Genomic DNA, 16433 nt, shown 5'->3' on the forward strand with positions numbered 1-16433 from the left:
ATCAATATTCATTTTAAATTTTGAATGTAATGTCCTGAAAAATGTTTAGAAATCCAAAATTGCAAGACTTGGTAAACAAGAGAAACGCCTAACTTCATGATGTTTATAAGGCTCTTCAGATTCTTAAAAATACTTTTGTCTTAAGTTTTATTGAGCACCACCTTAAACCATTCCGAGATCTCATCAAAGGATCTTATACCTACACTGTTTGGTCTATTGTATCTAACTGCATTCTCTATGATGGCTATTCATTATCCAATGTTTTGTGACAGAAGAACTATTAAAAGTTAACTAACGTTTATGTGTCTTGCTGAGAGAGAACACTAGAGGGAGACTGGCAGGCAGGAGGGGACAAGAAGGGCTTGCTCTTTCCCGTCTGCTTGCTGTCTTGGTCAGCAATTCCCGAGCAACAGCTGCACACTCCAGATGTGGTAGTTGGTTCCAGTTTCCTGCTTCCACCAGCACCCCCAGAGCTACCGCATGACCTTCCCCACAGAGGTCCCAGCTCCTGCTCTGCTGGGTCCATCCTCCAAGCTTCTAAGGCACCAGCTCCAGCTGAGCAGGACCCCCTTCCCACTCCCCTAGTCCTGGCTCCCTGAAGCCCTTCTCTGAGCTCCGGAGGTGTCAGCACCAGCCGGGCAGCACCCAGCTCCCTGGGGCCTCTCCTCCAAGGGCCCGGATTCCAGTGACTTCCACCTCTGCCCTTGGTTTCCCTGGCTCGAGGGGAGGTGGTTGCTTCCTGCAACTAGAATCTCTGTGCTCTCTCAGCTCTCTAACCCCTGTTTACCCAATTTTTTATATTAAATTTTCCCTATTGAAATAACTAGTGTGGTTTCTCTTTTGCTAACTAGACCCCAACTGACACAGTCACCAAAGTCTCCAGGTTATCGAATCCACTGGATTTCTCTCAATCTTTATATCATGGTGCTTCCGGGTAGCATTTTACTTTTCTGACTACCTCTCCTTTAAGAGCTCTCCTTCCCCTGGGCCTCATGATACCATTTTTCATGAGTTTCCTTCTTGCTCTTGAACTGGTCCTTCTCAGTCTCCCTCTTGATCTCCAGCTGCCCCTTAAATCTCAGCTTCCTCAGCTCCCTCTCTGCTCTCCTCATCCTGCCCCACCTGGTGCTTCCCGGTCAGGGTTTCAGCCTCTCACTGAGGATCCCGGTCCTCCGGCCTTGCCCAGCCTTCTCTCTGAAGCTCATGCTCCTGTGTACAATGGCTCATAGGTATTTCTCCCTGAATTTCTCCCAGGCTCTTCCATCTCAGAATTTCCCAAATCAATCTTGTTGTCTTCTCACCCCAGACTCTCCTACCACGGTTACCATCTGCCCCATTGCCCAGGATGAAATGATGAGATTCGTTTGGACTTCTCTCTCTGCCCTATGTCCTGCCTCTTCTCACATTTAATACTTCCTGAGGCCACAGCTTCCATCTCCAGCCCCTGCCATGGGTGAGGAATGAGAGCTAGCACCCAGAGCGCTTATTGTGTTCCCGAGCATACAAGGACTTTGCATGCAACTTACTTCATCCTGACAACAATACCTCTATGAGGTAAGTCCTACTATTATCCCCATTTCACAGATGAATAAAATGAGGTGCAAAAGGTTATATGATCTACCCAGGGACATAACCAGTAAGTCACAGAGCTGGGATTTGAATTCAAGAAGACAGGCTCTTAACCATGCTGTTTGACTGATCCCAGCTTGCTAGAACTGGTTTGAAGGTTTTTGATTGGTGTCTTCTCTAGCATTGTGCCTGGCACACCGTAGGCACACAAAGTGTTTATTATCACCATCATTTCACATGTTACCCATCTAGTCCAACTAGCCTGAGTGTGTTTTCTAAAATACAAATCTTCCCTTATCATCTCCCTGCTTAAAGCCTCACTGACTCACTGTCAGCCCAGGATCACATTTCAGGCTCAGAGTCCTTCAGGAGCTGGCCTTTACTGACCTCTCTAACTTCTGCCTTCGGGTACTTTCCTCTCTCACATCATTCCTGGGGTACCAGGAGCACCTTCCCAGCTTTGCTTCTTTTCATCCAAGGTGGCCCTGTCTGGAGTGACCACCTTTCCTCTGTTTGTTGACCATTCCTGTTCTTCCTTCCAGTCTTGTCTCAGGTATTGCCCACACTGGGGAGCTCTTCCAGAACCCTCTCTCCCTCACCTCCCCCGTCAGAGTAGACTCCCTTCTCTACCCACAGAGCGCTCACCATACATGTCATTGTTGTTAACATGTCTTCCTGGCTGGGCATTTTTTCAGATTCCACATATAAGTGATATCATATGATGTTTGTCTTTCTCTGTCTGACTTACATCACTTAGTATGATCATCTCTAGGTCCATCCATGTTGCTGCAAATGGCTTTATTTCATTCTTTTTTATGGCTGAGTAGTGTTCCATTGTGTATAATATATACCACATCTTCTTTATCCAGTCATCTGTTGATGGACACTTCGGTTGCTTCCCTGTCTTGGCTATTGTAAATAGTTCTGCTATGAACATTGGGGTGCATATATCTTTTTGAATTAGAACTTTCATCTTTTCCAGATATATGCCCAGGAGTGGGATTGCTGAATCATATAGTAAGTCTATTTTTAGTTTTTTAAGGAATCTCCATACTGTTCTCCAGAGTGGCTGCACCAAATTCCTTTCCCACTGACAGTGTAGGAGGGTTCCCTTTTCTCCACCCCCTCTCCAACACTTATTATTTGTGGACTTTTTAGTGATGGCCTTTCTGACCAGAGTGAGACGATACCTTGTAGTTTTGATCTGCATTTCTCTTGTAACTAGCGACGCTGAGCATCTCTCATGTGGCAGGGTGGTCTTGACTGCCTGATAGTCCCTAAAATAACATAAGAAACTTTGACAAAACAGTGTGACCTGCTCTTGGCTTTGAGAATCCTACCAAGTGGTGGGGAAATAAGAAGCAAGACTCACAGCAAAGGCAGCAGGCTCATCAGCTCCCTGAGTCTTGTCTCATGTTGTAGGGAAAAAAGAATCATGCAAATGCTGTATAATTGTTTGTCTTCATTATGTGAGCTTGTTCCTCACTTCGTTATGCACAGAATTTGCAAGTTGCTTTCTGCCTTCCTCCCATTTCAAATAGCTGATTTGAAATTTCAGGAAAGGTACATATTAATTAGCAGGACTCCATATAGCAAATATTAATTTAGAAAGTGTGTGTGAAGCATAAACATCAACTTATAATATCATTTATAGAATGAGAAAATGCACTGATGTTTTCAAAGCCTAGAAACTTGGGGAGGCTGGAATCTATTTTGAGGATCTGGGTAAGCACATTTGTTAGTAGATTATCTGAATTGCTCTGGGAATAGCAGCGGAGGGTGGATGGTATGGGATGTTCTGTGTGGTTTATACAGAAAAGGTATGGGGATTAAAATTAAGGAGGAAAAACCAAGAGCAAACAGCAGGATGACTGTGGATATTGTCTGGGTAAGTTTCCTGGGTTGTTCTGGCTAAGCCCAGGCATCTTAGTTCATGTTCTCTTGAGGGATATGGGCATTAATGGTATAGTGTTTCTCACAATCACACCTTGTGGTTAAAGCTGAGGAAAGAGACAGCCCAGGAGCAAGGTGCCTGTTCCTTCAGAACCACATGACGTCACCCTGCCCCTCCCAAGAGCTTCTGGGAGGCCTGAGCGAGAAAGAGGAATGGGAGAGAAAGGACCCAGGACCCCTCCACATATCAGCTGGGAGACATCAGCCAAGTTACCTGCCCATTCTGAGCCTCCACTTCCTCATCTCTGGAATGTGGATAATAATATCTACCTCCCATTAGGGTTCCAATGAGGATTAGAGATAAAGAAAGTAATGCTTCTGGAAGAAGCGTAAACAAGGGAAGCCAGTATTATACTTTTCTTGACCAAAAGGGACAGAGCTGAAGTGTCCCAGAGTTGCCAGAGGAGAAGTCTCTGTGGCTCGTTCCTGAGAACCTGCTCAGCCCCTTTCAGGTGCTCCCCAGATGATGTGTGATAAAATCCCAGCAGATACAAACATGGGTTGGCATTTTTGTATGTCGTCAAAACCCCAAAGCCCCAATTTTTAGCCACTTAATCTTATTCTTGATTCTTACTTAGTCCAGTAATTGGCCCAAAGAAGATGCTCAGGGCTGGAGAGAATTGATGTGGTTTCAGGGGCCCCAGCGTTACTTTGGGTTGTGATTGAGACGGCCAGACACAGGGCTCTGCTTTGAGCCGTCCTCTTCTCAGTGCTCCCAGCCCCATCCCGAGCAGTCTCACCACCCTTGCGCTGCTCCAGGAGTCCACCCGTGAGTGCGGGATGATGTTCCCACTGGCACCATGTGCTGCGTGATCAGGAGCCGCCCAGAAATAGGACGGGAGGAAAGCAACAGCTCTTCTAGAGAAACACAAACGACCCGGCTCCCAGGGGTTTGGTGAAGAGCCTGCTCTTTCTGCATCTCCTCCACTAAAAAGCCCTATGAGAAGTTCAAGTGCCCAGAGAGGGCTTATAAGAAAGCACTGAAGGAGCCAAATGAATATATTTATCCATTTTCTAAATTTAGACCAGTGAAGAGACACTGTTTGTGCTTGAAAGGTGTAAACATTAAGAAAAGATGAGAGGAAGCTGCAGGGCTTCAGAAGAAACTGTATCTCAGAGTATTGGGTGGAACAGAATGAACATGGACTTACCAAGGAGATGAGGTCCGGAGGAGGCCTGCCTGCTAGTCTAGGGCTGGCCTCTGGGAAGGCGTGAAGGCAGCTGTACCTATGCTGATCCCACCCCTTCCGTCTGGATGGGAAAAGGGGGAATCCTCCAGGGACTGATCCAGGGAGAGAGAGAAGATGAATAAAAGGGGATTTTAAAAATGTATTATGACTAATTATTTTCTGTTGCCTGACCTTAGAGCCAAGACTAAGGACTAAACAGTAGTAAGGTCCCTCAGGAGCCATTAGGTTGTGGAAAGAAAAATGAATCCTCAGTCAGCCTGGTGTGGTTTGTTATCCAGGTCCCATTTGGAGACTCTAACAAGTCCCTAGAAACCTGTTGGGTAAGAAGGCTCCAACCAGGAAGTGAGGGACTTACTGATCTCAGAAGGGAAAAGATAAGATAAGGATACAAGAATACATACTTAATGAGCAGTGTTTAATTGTGTTTCACTCCTCCTTAAGGTGCAAAATTCCCCTTTGAGTGCACCTACTTTCAGCTAAATCAATAAATGATTAGGTTGAGAATAGTAATTTTAATGCTCGAATATCCTTAAATAATCCTTAAGTGAGCAGACATTTATTAAGTAGAGAGACCTCAGCCAAACAGATGTTTCTCGAGTCAAATGATGCTGTTCCTAAGTAAAAATATATCTTTGTTGGAAAAGACAGGGAAGACCCTGAAATGCATATTGCTAAAGTGAAAGAAACCAGTCGAAAAGGTGACATATTGTATGATTCCATCTTTACATCATTTTGGAAAAGGCAAAACTATAGGGACAGTAAAAAGATCAGTGGTTGCCAGGGGTTGGGAGGAGGGAGCAGGGAAAAGATGAGTAGCTGGAGCGCAGGGACGTTTAGGCCAGTGAAATGCTTCTGTGCAGCACAGTCACGGAGGATACACGGCGTTGTGCATTTGTCAGAACGTGCAGGATGTACGGCCCAGCGTGAACCCTAATGTAAACTGTGGCTCTTAGTTAATAACAGGGGGTCGATGTTGGTTCATCAGTTGTAACAAGCGGACCACACCAGTGCGAGATGTTAGTAGTAATGATAATAACAGAGGAAAGCTAAGGGGAGGAGAAGTGGGGCAAGGAAATAGGAATTCCTTGTACTTTCTGCTCAATTTTTCTATAAACCTAAAACTACTCTTAGGAAATAAAGTCTATTAATTAAAAAAATTTTAAAGAAATACATACTCATGTAGTGAGTCTAGTAGCGTGCCAGAGTGAACTCATACAGGCCTGGGAGAGCAAGTTGTTGAATTTTCAGGACTTCTGCAAGCTGATTGTTAAAGCTATTATTAAAAATCACGTTATATAAATGAACAGTTAAGCTCAAAATAAATATTCAAAACTCATCAAAAAAAATTTTTAAATCGGCTGGATGACTGAAAAAAGCCTTCAGTATTAGAGAGGAAAAACTTATTTATTTCATTAATAAACATGTATTAAGCCTGATGAATACGGGACACAATCCTAGGCTCTGAGGAGCTGAGATTGGATAGAAGGTCACTGTCTTCACCTAAAACAGCCGCCACACCATTAGCCCAACAGCAATGATGACTGGTGTTTATTGAATGCTGTTTATGTTCTAGGCCCTGCATTCACCGTCTCATTTTATCCCACAACTGTAAAAGGAACAAATAAAGAAACTTGCATTTTAGAATGATTTGGCAAATAAATAAATTTGGGGAATTTAAATAACTTGTCCAAGGTCACCCAGCTAGGAAGTAATAGAATCAAAACTGTACTGAGGTAATTTGACAGCTGTCATACCCAGAAATTTCACGTGTCCCCACAGGAAGAGGGGCCCAGGTAACATGCTTTATTCTATCTGCAAGGCTGCTTTGGTAGGTTTGTTTTTAGTGAATTCTTGGTGTAAAGATATTAGAACAAATTTCATTATAAACAAGAATCAGATGTGGTATTCTGTCTCAAAAAGCTGAATAACTATTTAACTATAGACATCTATCAGATTATATAATTTGCTTTCTCCTTGCAGGTTAGAAAAATCCCTTCATTGCAATTATTGTTGTTGGTGGGAAGATAAAAGTACATTAATACAAGACAGAACTTTATAGCTATTAAGAATTAAAGTACAAAGAAAAGAAGTTGGAAAATGAAGTGAAGCTCAAATACGTATCTATATTTAACTTAGTGTGAATAAGAACATTAAACTTCACTGCAGCTTGAGGCCATTATATCTTTTCCATTATCCTGACAACACTGTTGTTCAGATCACTTCTAAATTTTATGCGAAAGAGAATAGTGAATGCGGCAAATCAGACAGACCCTTTCTTTCCCACACATGGGTTTCATATAACCGTCTTTTCAAGAGTTCATTGACTTAGTTATGGACCACCTTGAACTGGTATCGCCTTTCTCTTAAGCCAGTCTCCAACAACCAGCAAACACCAGGTGTAAGCAAGTGTCCTAGGAGTTACAGACTTCAGAGAAGTGGAAGCCAGCTCACAAGCTGGGAGACAAGCACACACACACATGAAAAATTAACTGTAGGTCTCACAATGGAAGCTAACATCACATCTTCCACAAACGGATGACAGATGCCTCAGGAGATGAAAAGAGCTCGCAGCAAGGTTCACAAAAGGTCTGAACCCACAGCCAGCAACATCTTTGAAATCCACAGCTCCTGAATATTGGCTGCCTGTCTCTGTCTCTGTCCACCCCTGCTGCTCTCACTGCCTACTCCCTCTTGAGTAATCAAATTTCCCTTTTGAAAAACCCAGCATCACCAATTACAATCAGCTTTGTCTGTGAAACTTCTGCCTTTTCACACTCAAAAATGGTCCTCCTTTGGGAGGACTCAACTGGGCTCGACTACTGGGCTCAACTACTGCAGAGAGGAGCTCCTTGCTCTGACCAGGAAGTGTGCAAACAGACCATTTCAGCAGCTCCTTGCTGTAAGGTGACCCTTCCCCAGGCAGGCGATCCTCAGAAACACTGGAATTAGACATCTTCCCATTCCGTGAAACCCCCTCTTCAAGGGTGAAATGTGTCACTTAAAAACTTTCTCCCAGGAGAGGTAAAAGAGTACTCAGTAGCTTTAATCATGGACCTAAATGTGGATGGCAAAGAAAGAATAGCTGACTCCTCTTAAATGCTTTGGCTTATTGTATCTCCCAACTAGTGCCACAGCTAACACACTCCGTGGTCAAGTAAGTGTGGGAAATGCTGAAGACTTGAGGATTTACACGCAGAATAAAAACTTCAGAACACTAGAAAATTCTGCAGTAAAAAATGTTTTTAACTTTTCTTTAAACATCCCCTCATTTTTCTCCCTTTGTAGCATAGGTAACATTCCTAGGAGGGCTCTTTGGGAAACCTTTCTTTAGAGTCAGGAAACGTTCATGAATATAAATACCTAATTAGGATGCTTGGTTGATGGATTTCTTTCTTATGACCAACTATTGTAAGGTGATTAGTTCCTGCAAATTGCCCTTCATGAAAGAAAGTTCACACATATTCTCTCACTGCCCTCCACCCATTGTCTAGAGCCTACAACAGAAAATTTGATGTATTATGATGTAAATAGAAAGGTCAGTCATGTCTATCAAGACCAGGGCTTGTTAGAGAAGCAGAAATGTGCCCCTTTTCCAATGCTCTGAGTCATCTCCCTGGGGTCAGTAACTTCCTAACTTCTGGAAAAATAAAGGAACAGGTAACAAAGTCCTTGCCATTTTCTGAGGAAAGGAGAGAGGGCACCCAATGATGATTTCTGGATGCTGAGAGAACTACTGACTGATGGGGAAGGGGAAGCCCTGCCCCTACCAACCCCTGAACAGTAGTGTGGCTGCCCAGTTAGTGTCCTGGGCTCCTGGAGCTGTCTTGTTCAGCTCCCGCCATCACTGGCATGTGATGCTCATTCTATAGAGGTCTGGTGGTAATGACACAAAAAACCCATAACTCATTTGTTCATCTTCTTGCCCCTTCAATCTACTCTCCCCACTGCATTCAGAGAGGTCCTTCCGAAATACATTCATGTTTACCCCCCTTCCTCTGAGACCCTATTGAAATGGTAGTGTAAACCCAAAGTGATGAAGAGTACAGGGTAAGGACCATAAGCAGGTGAGAGGATTTAATAAACTGAAATAAGGAGAGCAGAAAAAATGAAGCAGTGTCTGGGGAAGCAGCTGTAAAGGGTCTGCAAAGGGTCAGCTGAGGAAGGAGAGCAGAGGACATGGTGTCATTACTGAGGAGAAAGATATGGAAACCATTGCAGACAAAGGGGTAGGCAGCTGCAGAAGGAGCCACCTGCAGAACCCAAGAGAGGCTCAGAACTTGGCAACTCCAAGTATTACCAAAGGCAGGAATGAAAAGGGGGTCAAAAACAGGGAGGATCCTTGAAAATCTGCATAAGGAAGGGTCAACCCCTCTACCGACTTTGTCATCCCACAGGGAGATGTTGAACATTCAGATGTCTACTTGGTAGGCAAAAAGCAAATACTTGCAAAATATATTGTTATTAGCTGAATTGGGTCTTGCCCAACATTTGTATGTCAGAGTTTTGGTCCCCAGTACCTCAGAAAATGACTGTATTTAGAGACAGGGCCCTTAAAGAGATAATTAAGGTAAAATGAGGTTGTATAGGTGATTAATCCAATACTGGTGTCCTTTTAAGAAGAGAAGATTAAGACACAGACATGCACAGAGGAAAGGTCATGTGAAGGCACAGGAAGAGGACGGTCCTCTGCAAGCCAAGGAGAGAGGCCTCAGAAGAAATCAACCTTGATGTTGGACTTCTAGCCTCCAGTAGTGTGAGAAAGAAAATTTTTGTTGTTTAAACCACCGAGTCTGTGCACTTTGGTCTCGTAGCCCTAACACATTAATACCTGTATTTTCCTTAATGGAAACTGAACAGTTCCAGAGAAAAGTTCTCTGTAATGTGAAATTTTATGGGTATCTCCTAATGACTGCTTCACTATCTGATCACACAAAAAGGAGGGCTGCTTGGAGACAGGGTCCTTGTCCTTCACAGAGAGTTTCCATTCAGTTTTGCATTGCCTAATTCTTAAATATGAGAATACAACTCTTCATACATAGGGTTATCTCAAGAGATTTAGGGGAAGTCTCCAACATAAAATAGAGGAACCAAGATAAATACAAAGAATTACCGAATCACCTATCCAAAATAGCTAGAGAAGTCACTTAACCTCTCTGGTTCTCATTAAAACCAAATGACCTCTTCCAAGTCGTTTCTCAGTGATTTGATGAGATCTAACTTCTGGCAAAATTGTGGGGAGTTAGCAGCTCCTCCTCCCCCTCCCCCTCCAGGATCTAGGCATTTTGTTCCTCAGCCCTAGTCAGAGCCACTTTGCCTAACCAACTACCTACTGTAGAAAAATCTCACAGTAAGAATAAAACAGTGATGAGAGAGCCAGCCTGGAACAACGTCCTCCATATGTCCCAAGAAGAGAGAGATGTGAAGAGATTTGGGGTTAGTCAAAGCCTAGAATATGTTGTGTCTTCTCTGGAGAATGCTCTCAGTCCTCCCCAGCTACACCCATGGTCTTATCCCTTTCCTAGTTCTTCCTGTATATCCATTTACCTGAATTTCCCCTTCCAAATCTACTGTCACCTCCTTGTTGATATCTAAGCTGAAATATGCCAGTGGGAATAGAGGAGGGTTCATCTCTTACCAACATAAAACAATTTTCTTCTAAAAGCTGAACCAGTTACCATAATAATGATCCATTAACAACTCTGAGCTTCCCCAGAAGACACATTTCTTTCTCTGTTCTCTTATGTCAAAAGTACATTCCATGGAGCAATGTTCCAGTTAGGGGCTGATTAATCTAAAAACTGCCAGAATTTCTCTTTCTATCTTTCTTTGTTTCTAAGAGCAGTTGTGGATTGGTATAGACCCAAAATAGAAGTTGAAATATGCCTTGCATCACTTGTCATGTTAGCTACAAAGGAAACAGCAAAGGTAACCAGAAATGAGGAACAGGAAATTTCTGATAAACAACTCTGATGGTTATCTAGAAGCTGAATTGAATCATAGACACCAGAGTTTGGAATTGCATTTTGAATTACAGAATTAGAGGTAAGTGCCTCCCACCTATACAATAGTGTCAACTTATTTCAAAATTTGAGTGTGGTTTTGTAGGCATTCCATTCTGTAGTAGTGCTGGAGAGCATTTATTTATCAGGATCCCCTGCAGCACATTTGAATTTGGAAAAGGAAATGATTAAAACAACAATAACAACCCGGGTGCTCCTGAAATGGACACTATCATGAATGTTAATAATATTTGGAAGTAATATGAATGAGGTTATCTTTTTACGGGCTCAGTATTCATCAGTGAAAACATACAACTGATGAATTCAGTCCTATAATCAAGCAGTTTAAGCCTTTACCAATATAGACTGGGAGATTAGAATGCATGCTCCTGTCATGGGTTTGCACTGAGTAGACAGATGACGATTGTTTAACTCATGCACCTCTCACTGGTCCTTTCTTTCTCTAATCTGGGAACAGAAAAATCCACAATTAATTTCAGATTCTGAGATCAGAGACAAAGGAGGAACAGTGAGGTTCTGGGAGAACTTAAAATCTTTGCTCTACCCCTGACTGACTCTGGTTTGTGCCCCTTCATCGTGAAAATAGCTCTTGCATCATTTTAAAAACTTGAGCAGTGTTTCAAAAGATTTATCGGTCTTGCCTTTTCAGTCTCATAATTCCTTTGTTTGTTCTTGAGAGGAAAAAGCAGATAGAGGCTTAAAAGCTGGATGTCCCTGCACTCCCATCTCCTTGTTCTTTATTCTTATTCAGCCAGAAAGGTGACGGGACACTTTGCCTCTAGCAAAGGGATATTTTCAGATACTGAGTTGCTGCCTGAGACAACTGGTCAGAGAAGTGAGAAGGGAGAGGAAAGGGGAGGATCCAGAGTCACCTCTATAACTGATTGCTGCTTTCCCCACAGGACTGTGTGTTGATAGACAGAATTCCGTCGCACTTTCCCCATCCTCTCCCTTCCCATTCACTGTCTCTTTTCTGACCTTTGGTTTGGCCTTTCGTAGTAAGAGGTCAAATCTCTTGGGAAATCTCATTCAAGAATTTTTGTCAATGGACAAGTCATAAGAAGCCCTTCCATTTTAGGGCTCGTTGACGTCACCAAGGAGGCGATAAATATCTGTTGATATAATTGGATGTGAGATTCAGTGTTGAGATAGCAAAAATTCTGCCCCTCGTTCCCTGGCAGGGCCCTATGATTTATGCAGGAGCAGAGGCAGCACGCAATCGAGCTGTCAAGAGAGCGTCAGCTTATTAGGCAAATGCTGCGTGGTTTCTGAAGAGGGTCGACGCTATAAAATCCCACTCCAGGCTCTGGTGTGGAGAAACTCAGAGCCCAAGTCCTTTGAGAGACTGAACAGAAAGAGAAGAGGGAGAGAAAAAGAGAGTGGGAACAAAGAGAAGGGAAGAAAATCCCCTGAAAAAGCCCCGGAGACGTTCCTCTGCAGAGAATCGCAGCGCCTGGCTCACCTGCAGAAGCGCCTCAGAAGGTAGGGAGCGCCTAGACGGAAAGGCGCCTCCAACTTTGCCCTGTTTGAGCTGCCACGATGCCGCGCAGCCGGCTGTCCCCAGGCGTGTGTGTGCTTGTGTGTATGTGTGTGTGTGCGGACTGTGCCTCAAGGTTCCGATAGTAACTGGGCTGTGGCAAAAGCAAACTTAGACGGCTGCTCATCGTACCCGAACTTGCAGTTATTCCTCGCAGGCTGTGTAGACGAGCCCCCAGTCCACCCCGATCGCCGAGAGGATACAAGGGCAGGGGTGGAGAACGCGGAGGAGGTGGCAGCAGTTCTCAATCCGGAGGACAACGCTGAAATCATCCGGAAAGGGGTGGGGGTTGAGGGAAGTTTTGAGCAGGGGAGATCTTAAATTTGTAGGTCTTTTCTAGAGCTCGGGGAATTGTTTTGGGGGATTGTTAGAATGGGGACTCAGGGACCGCCCCCTCGTGAGTCTCGTAAGAGTCTCGGCGAGGGGCTGAGCTTTGGCGCCGAGCCGAGCAGGTGTCCCCTTCCCTGCTCCAGGTCTCACTCCAACTGTGGAAGTCCCATTCGGGCGCTTCAGCACCGCGGACAGCACCCGCCCGAGCCCCCGTGCTGTGTCTGGGGGTGTCCTGTAGAAAGACCCCAGCAAGTGCACCTCCCAGTTGAGCTCAACTCTGACCAAGTCTTTCTTTCTCTTTCTTTCTCACAATGCCCTCTGCCCACCTCTGTGCCGCAACTAGCGCCTCTGACATGCGGCTGCCGCTGCTCCTGTCCGCGGGCGTCCTGCTGGTGGCTCTCCTGCCCTGCCCTCCATGCAGGGCCCTCCTCAGCCGGGGGCCCGTCCTGGGGGCCCGGCAGGCTTCGCAGCACCCCCAGCCCCTCGATTTCTTTCAGCCGCCGCCGCAGCCCCAACAGCCCCAGCAGCCGCAGGCTCGGCCCGTCCTGCTCCGCCTGGGGGAGGAATACTTCCTCCGCCTGGGTAACCTCAATAAGAGCCCCGCTGCCCCCTTGTCGCCCGCCTCCTCGCCTCTCGCCGGCAGCCGCCTTTCTCCGGACGAGGTGGCGGCCAACTTTTTCCGCGCGTTGCTGCAGCAGCTGCCGCTGTCCCGGCGCCCGCTCGACAGCCCTGCGCAGCCGGCGGAGCGCGGTGCCGAGAATGCCCTCGGCGGCCGCCAGGAGGCACCGGAGAGGGAGAGGCGATCCGAGGAACCTCCCATCTCGCTGGATCTCACCTTCCACCTCCTCCGAGAAGTCTTGGAAATGGCCAGGGCTGAACAGTTAGCACAGCAAGCTCACAGCAACAGGAAACTGATGGAGATTATTGGGAAGTAAAGCGGTGCGTTTGGCCAAAAAGATTCTGCATTTAGCACAAAAAATAAAAATAAAAAAATAAAAAAGAATACGGTATTCTGTACCATAGCGTTGCTCTGATACCATTTGTTTATTTTTATATAGCTTGAGATGCCCACACTCCTTAAATAGCATGCACAAAGTGTATTCACCTGCAGTAACAGCAAGAAAATGTAATTTGTATTGTCTACTTTTAGTTTCTATTTCCAGGTGTCTTTAACGGTGTTTCAAAGAGAGTATAGACCCAGGGGGAAACATTTTGAAGAAGGAGACAAGTCACCCGTTGATTTGGTTGTGGTTTGAGCCAAAGAGATTGTCATTCTCTTGGGTACGTGAGAAAAAGATCTGTCGGCTCTTTGAATCAACTTTTCCTTGTAAATGTTTCCGTAATAAAACATCTTTCCTCTTGGTCAATGTGATTGTGTAAGAGAATGTTGAATATTTATATTTCTAATAAAAGCTGCAAAGGTAATCATGACTTTATTTTTCCTCTTCATTGCTCACAGGGGAATAGTCTGAGCTCCTCACTTCCTCCAAATTGACTTCAGCACAAGAAAAAAACAGAACTCCTTGCATTTTATTTTCTACTAAAAACACAAACATATGTCAGTGCCTCACACAGATCTTACAACCACCTTGAACTCACCTCTGTACTCAGATTGCTCCTCTGAGGATGAGTTTAAAAATTTGAAAAGTTGTGTCTAGCTCTAAGGCTCAGTAATTCTATAAATGGAAGATTCATTCATAATGGAAGTAACATTTAACCCTGATTAACTATAAGACATGAAATAATTGGGGTGGGTGGGAAAGGAGGTAAGGAAAAGAGAAGGGTTGAGGCAAAGCTTTCCTCCAATTATAGGGCCAGAATGCTGCATTGGTGTTTTGCTTCTTTTTTTTTTCCCCCTATAAGAAAGGCTTTATCAAACCATTACTTTGGTACCATTAAATTTTTTCAAAGCTATTTTCCACTGCTGACTTCTAATAGGGGAAACTTGATAGCCTCTCCACTTAAAAGAACTAAAAGTAGTTGCTATAAAATGGCCCTCAGGAATATTTTTCTTATACAGCTTATTTTGACTTTAATAACTTCACAAACACCTCCTTTATGTCTATGCCAGCCCTAATTACTTTAATTCTTAGAAATATATACTATCGCTATGCACTTCTAAAATCTAACAGCACACATATTTAGTTGTACCAATTAGTTTAGTTATAACTTAAAAATTCAATCGAATGCTTAATACTTCAAAGTTAATCTGGATGTATGAAGATGCTTCTTCCCTTGGGACCCTTTGAATTCGCTTGACTAACAGATTAATAAGATGATAGGAAACAATAAATCATTGTAAGACTAAGTTGTTAAAAACAGTATTTATTTAAGAGTTCATACAGAGTAAAGTTATACTTATGTTTTGAAGAAGGCATTATGGTGGGACAAATAAAACATGGTTTAAATATATATGTACATGTATAATGTGTACTGTGTGTGAATATATATATATATATTCAAATACATGCAGTTCTACAGTTCAGCAGATTGGTGCCTTAGTGGATACATGAGAAAGCAGACAGTTTCTATTGAAAAGTCTTTTTCCATTAAAGTGCCTGATATCTGTGTACCTAAAACCAAGATTAGAAAAATGTCAAAAAATGTCCTAGGCCTTTAGCCTTCTGGACATTGTCCAAGTGTCACCAGAGTCAAAGAACATTTCTGGACATCCATCCAGCGACATCTATTATGGAAAAGATGAAACCTCTGTGAAACATTTCATACCTTTGGTCAATGATTTATCTCTTGTCCATATATTGATAAATCGGTCACTTCTGAATTAACACTGACTTTCACTGCCCACCTGCATTGTTAAAGAGGAAAGAGAATACAAACTACTTCGATGTCATAACAAAAGCTGGTGCCTATTAGAGACGAGAGTGTAGTGCCCCCTTTTTTCAACACTTGCCACTTGTTAGTGACGCATGCACACACGTACCACACCTACACACCCTTCAAAATGTTTCCCACACAATCAATGATTTGCATAAGATCAGGTTTCTTTTTTTTCCAATCCTTTCTGCAACTGTTTTCTCAAAGCATTGTTTTCCCTCAATGTGTTAGATAAGTCATCTGGAATTTAAGGGTATTTTTTGTAGAAATCCTGTTCAGAGGTCCCTTTCATCATCTGCATGATTTTAGTTTCATCTAGGTTCCCTACTGCCTGCATACATCTCAGCCAGGCAGACAGAGGGGCAGCAGCTGGAATGAACATCATTCATTCAGGGAGTTCAACCAGGAAAAGGAGAAGACATGGCGAGCTGGCTCAGAATCAGCTCCACTCCCTCTCCCTGAAGCCGCAGGCTGTCCCTGGAGAGGAGGGTCCTCAAAACCAGTCTGCAACAGAAGAAAATCTGTGTCAGAGGAAGAAGAGGCTAGTCCTTTTTGAATTGGCCCAGCCACTTTTCTACTGAGGAGAAAGGATAATAATAATTATATAGAACATAATTATTATTAGGGATGGAAAGCAAGCTCGTGTTATCTTGGCCATGGCCAAGAGCCATGAAAGGAATTCACACTCATGACCCCAAAAGGGGCAGCAGTAACGCATGCAGTAGAGGAACGTTCTTGGGAAAGAGTCCAGGCTATTCTACTGTTCTTTTAAAGTCCACCTGGATATGATTTACTGAGGTGAAAGTCACATTAAAGCTAATCAAATCTGGGTTTAGAAAAGTCTACAAAATAAAATCCTAATTTAAATGACTTTGCTACACCACATGATGTATTATAATCACTCCACTGCTAAAATCAGAATTTCTACTAGGATGTGAAAAAAAATATATATATATATATGTAATTTTTGCACAAATGCAGGCATAGTTTGAGCAAATC

At 43.7% G+C, this 16433-nt stretch overlaps 2 protein-coding genes and 1 long non-coding RNA gene across 3 annotated transcripts in view; 1 reads left to right on the forward strand and 2 right to left on the reverse strand.

Moving 5' to 3' along the window:
- Positions 1 to 6097: 6097 nt before the first annotated feature.
- On the reverse strand, positions 6098 to 12931 carry LOC140690177 (uncharacterized). The gene is made up of 2 exons (XR_012065354.1): positions 12195 to 12931; positions 6098 to 6318 (listed from the first exon to the last, which is right to left on the reverse strand). It is a non-coding gene; the product is annotated as an uncharacterized lncRNA (long non-coding RNA).
- On the forward strand, positions 11884 to 13602 carry CRH (corticotropin releasing hormone). The gene is made up of 2 exons (XM_006204696.4): positions 11884 to 12214; positions 12943 to 13602. The coding sequence occupies exon 2, from the start codon at positions 12953 to 12955 to the stop codon at positions 13532 to 13534; it is 582 nt and encodes a 193-aa protein (XP_006204758.1). The 5' UTR covers positions 11884 to 12214; positions 12943 to 12952; the 3' UTR covers positions 13535 to 13602.
- A 2213-nt stretch (positions 13603 to 15815) lies between these two features.
- Positions 15816 to 16433, reverse strand: part of TRIM55 (tripartite motif containing 55) — a 37258-nt gene continuing 36640 nt past the window's right edge. The window contains exon 10 of the mRNA XM_006204692.2: positions 15816 to 15938. Within this exon, the coding sequence (XP_006204754.1) occupies positions 15816 to 15938 (123 nt within the window). The remainder of the gene's footprint in view (positions 15939 to 16433) is intronic.

Source organism: Vicugna pacos, chromosome 29, assembly GCF_048564905.1.
Source record: "Vicugna pacos chromosome 29, VicPac4, whole genome shotgun sequence".
NCBI classification, from domain to species: Eukaryota; Metazoa; Chordata; class Mammalia; order Artiodactyla; family Camelidae; genus Vicugna; species Vicugna pacos.

Excerpts from the sequence above, each read along its gene's own strand:
- CRH (XM_006204696.4), top strand. The coding sequence starts at position 12,953 with ATGCGGCTGCCGCTGCTCCTGTCCGCGGGCGTCCTGCTGGTGGCTCTC.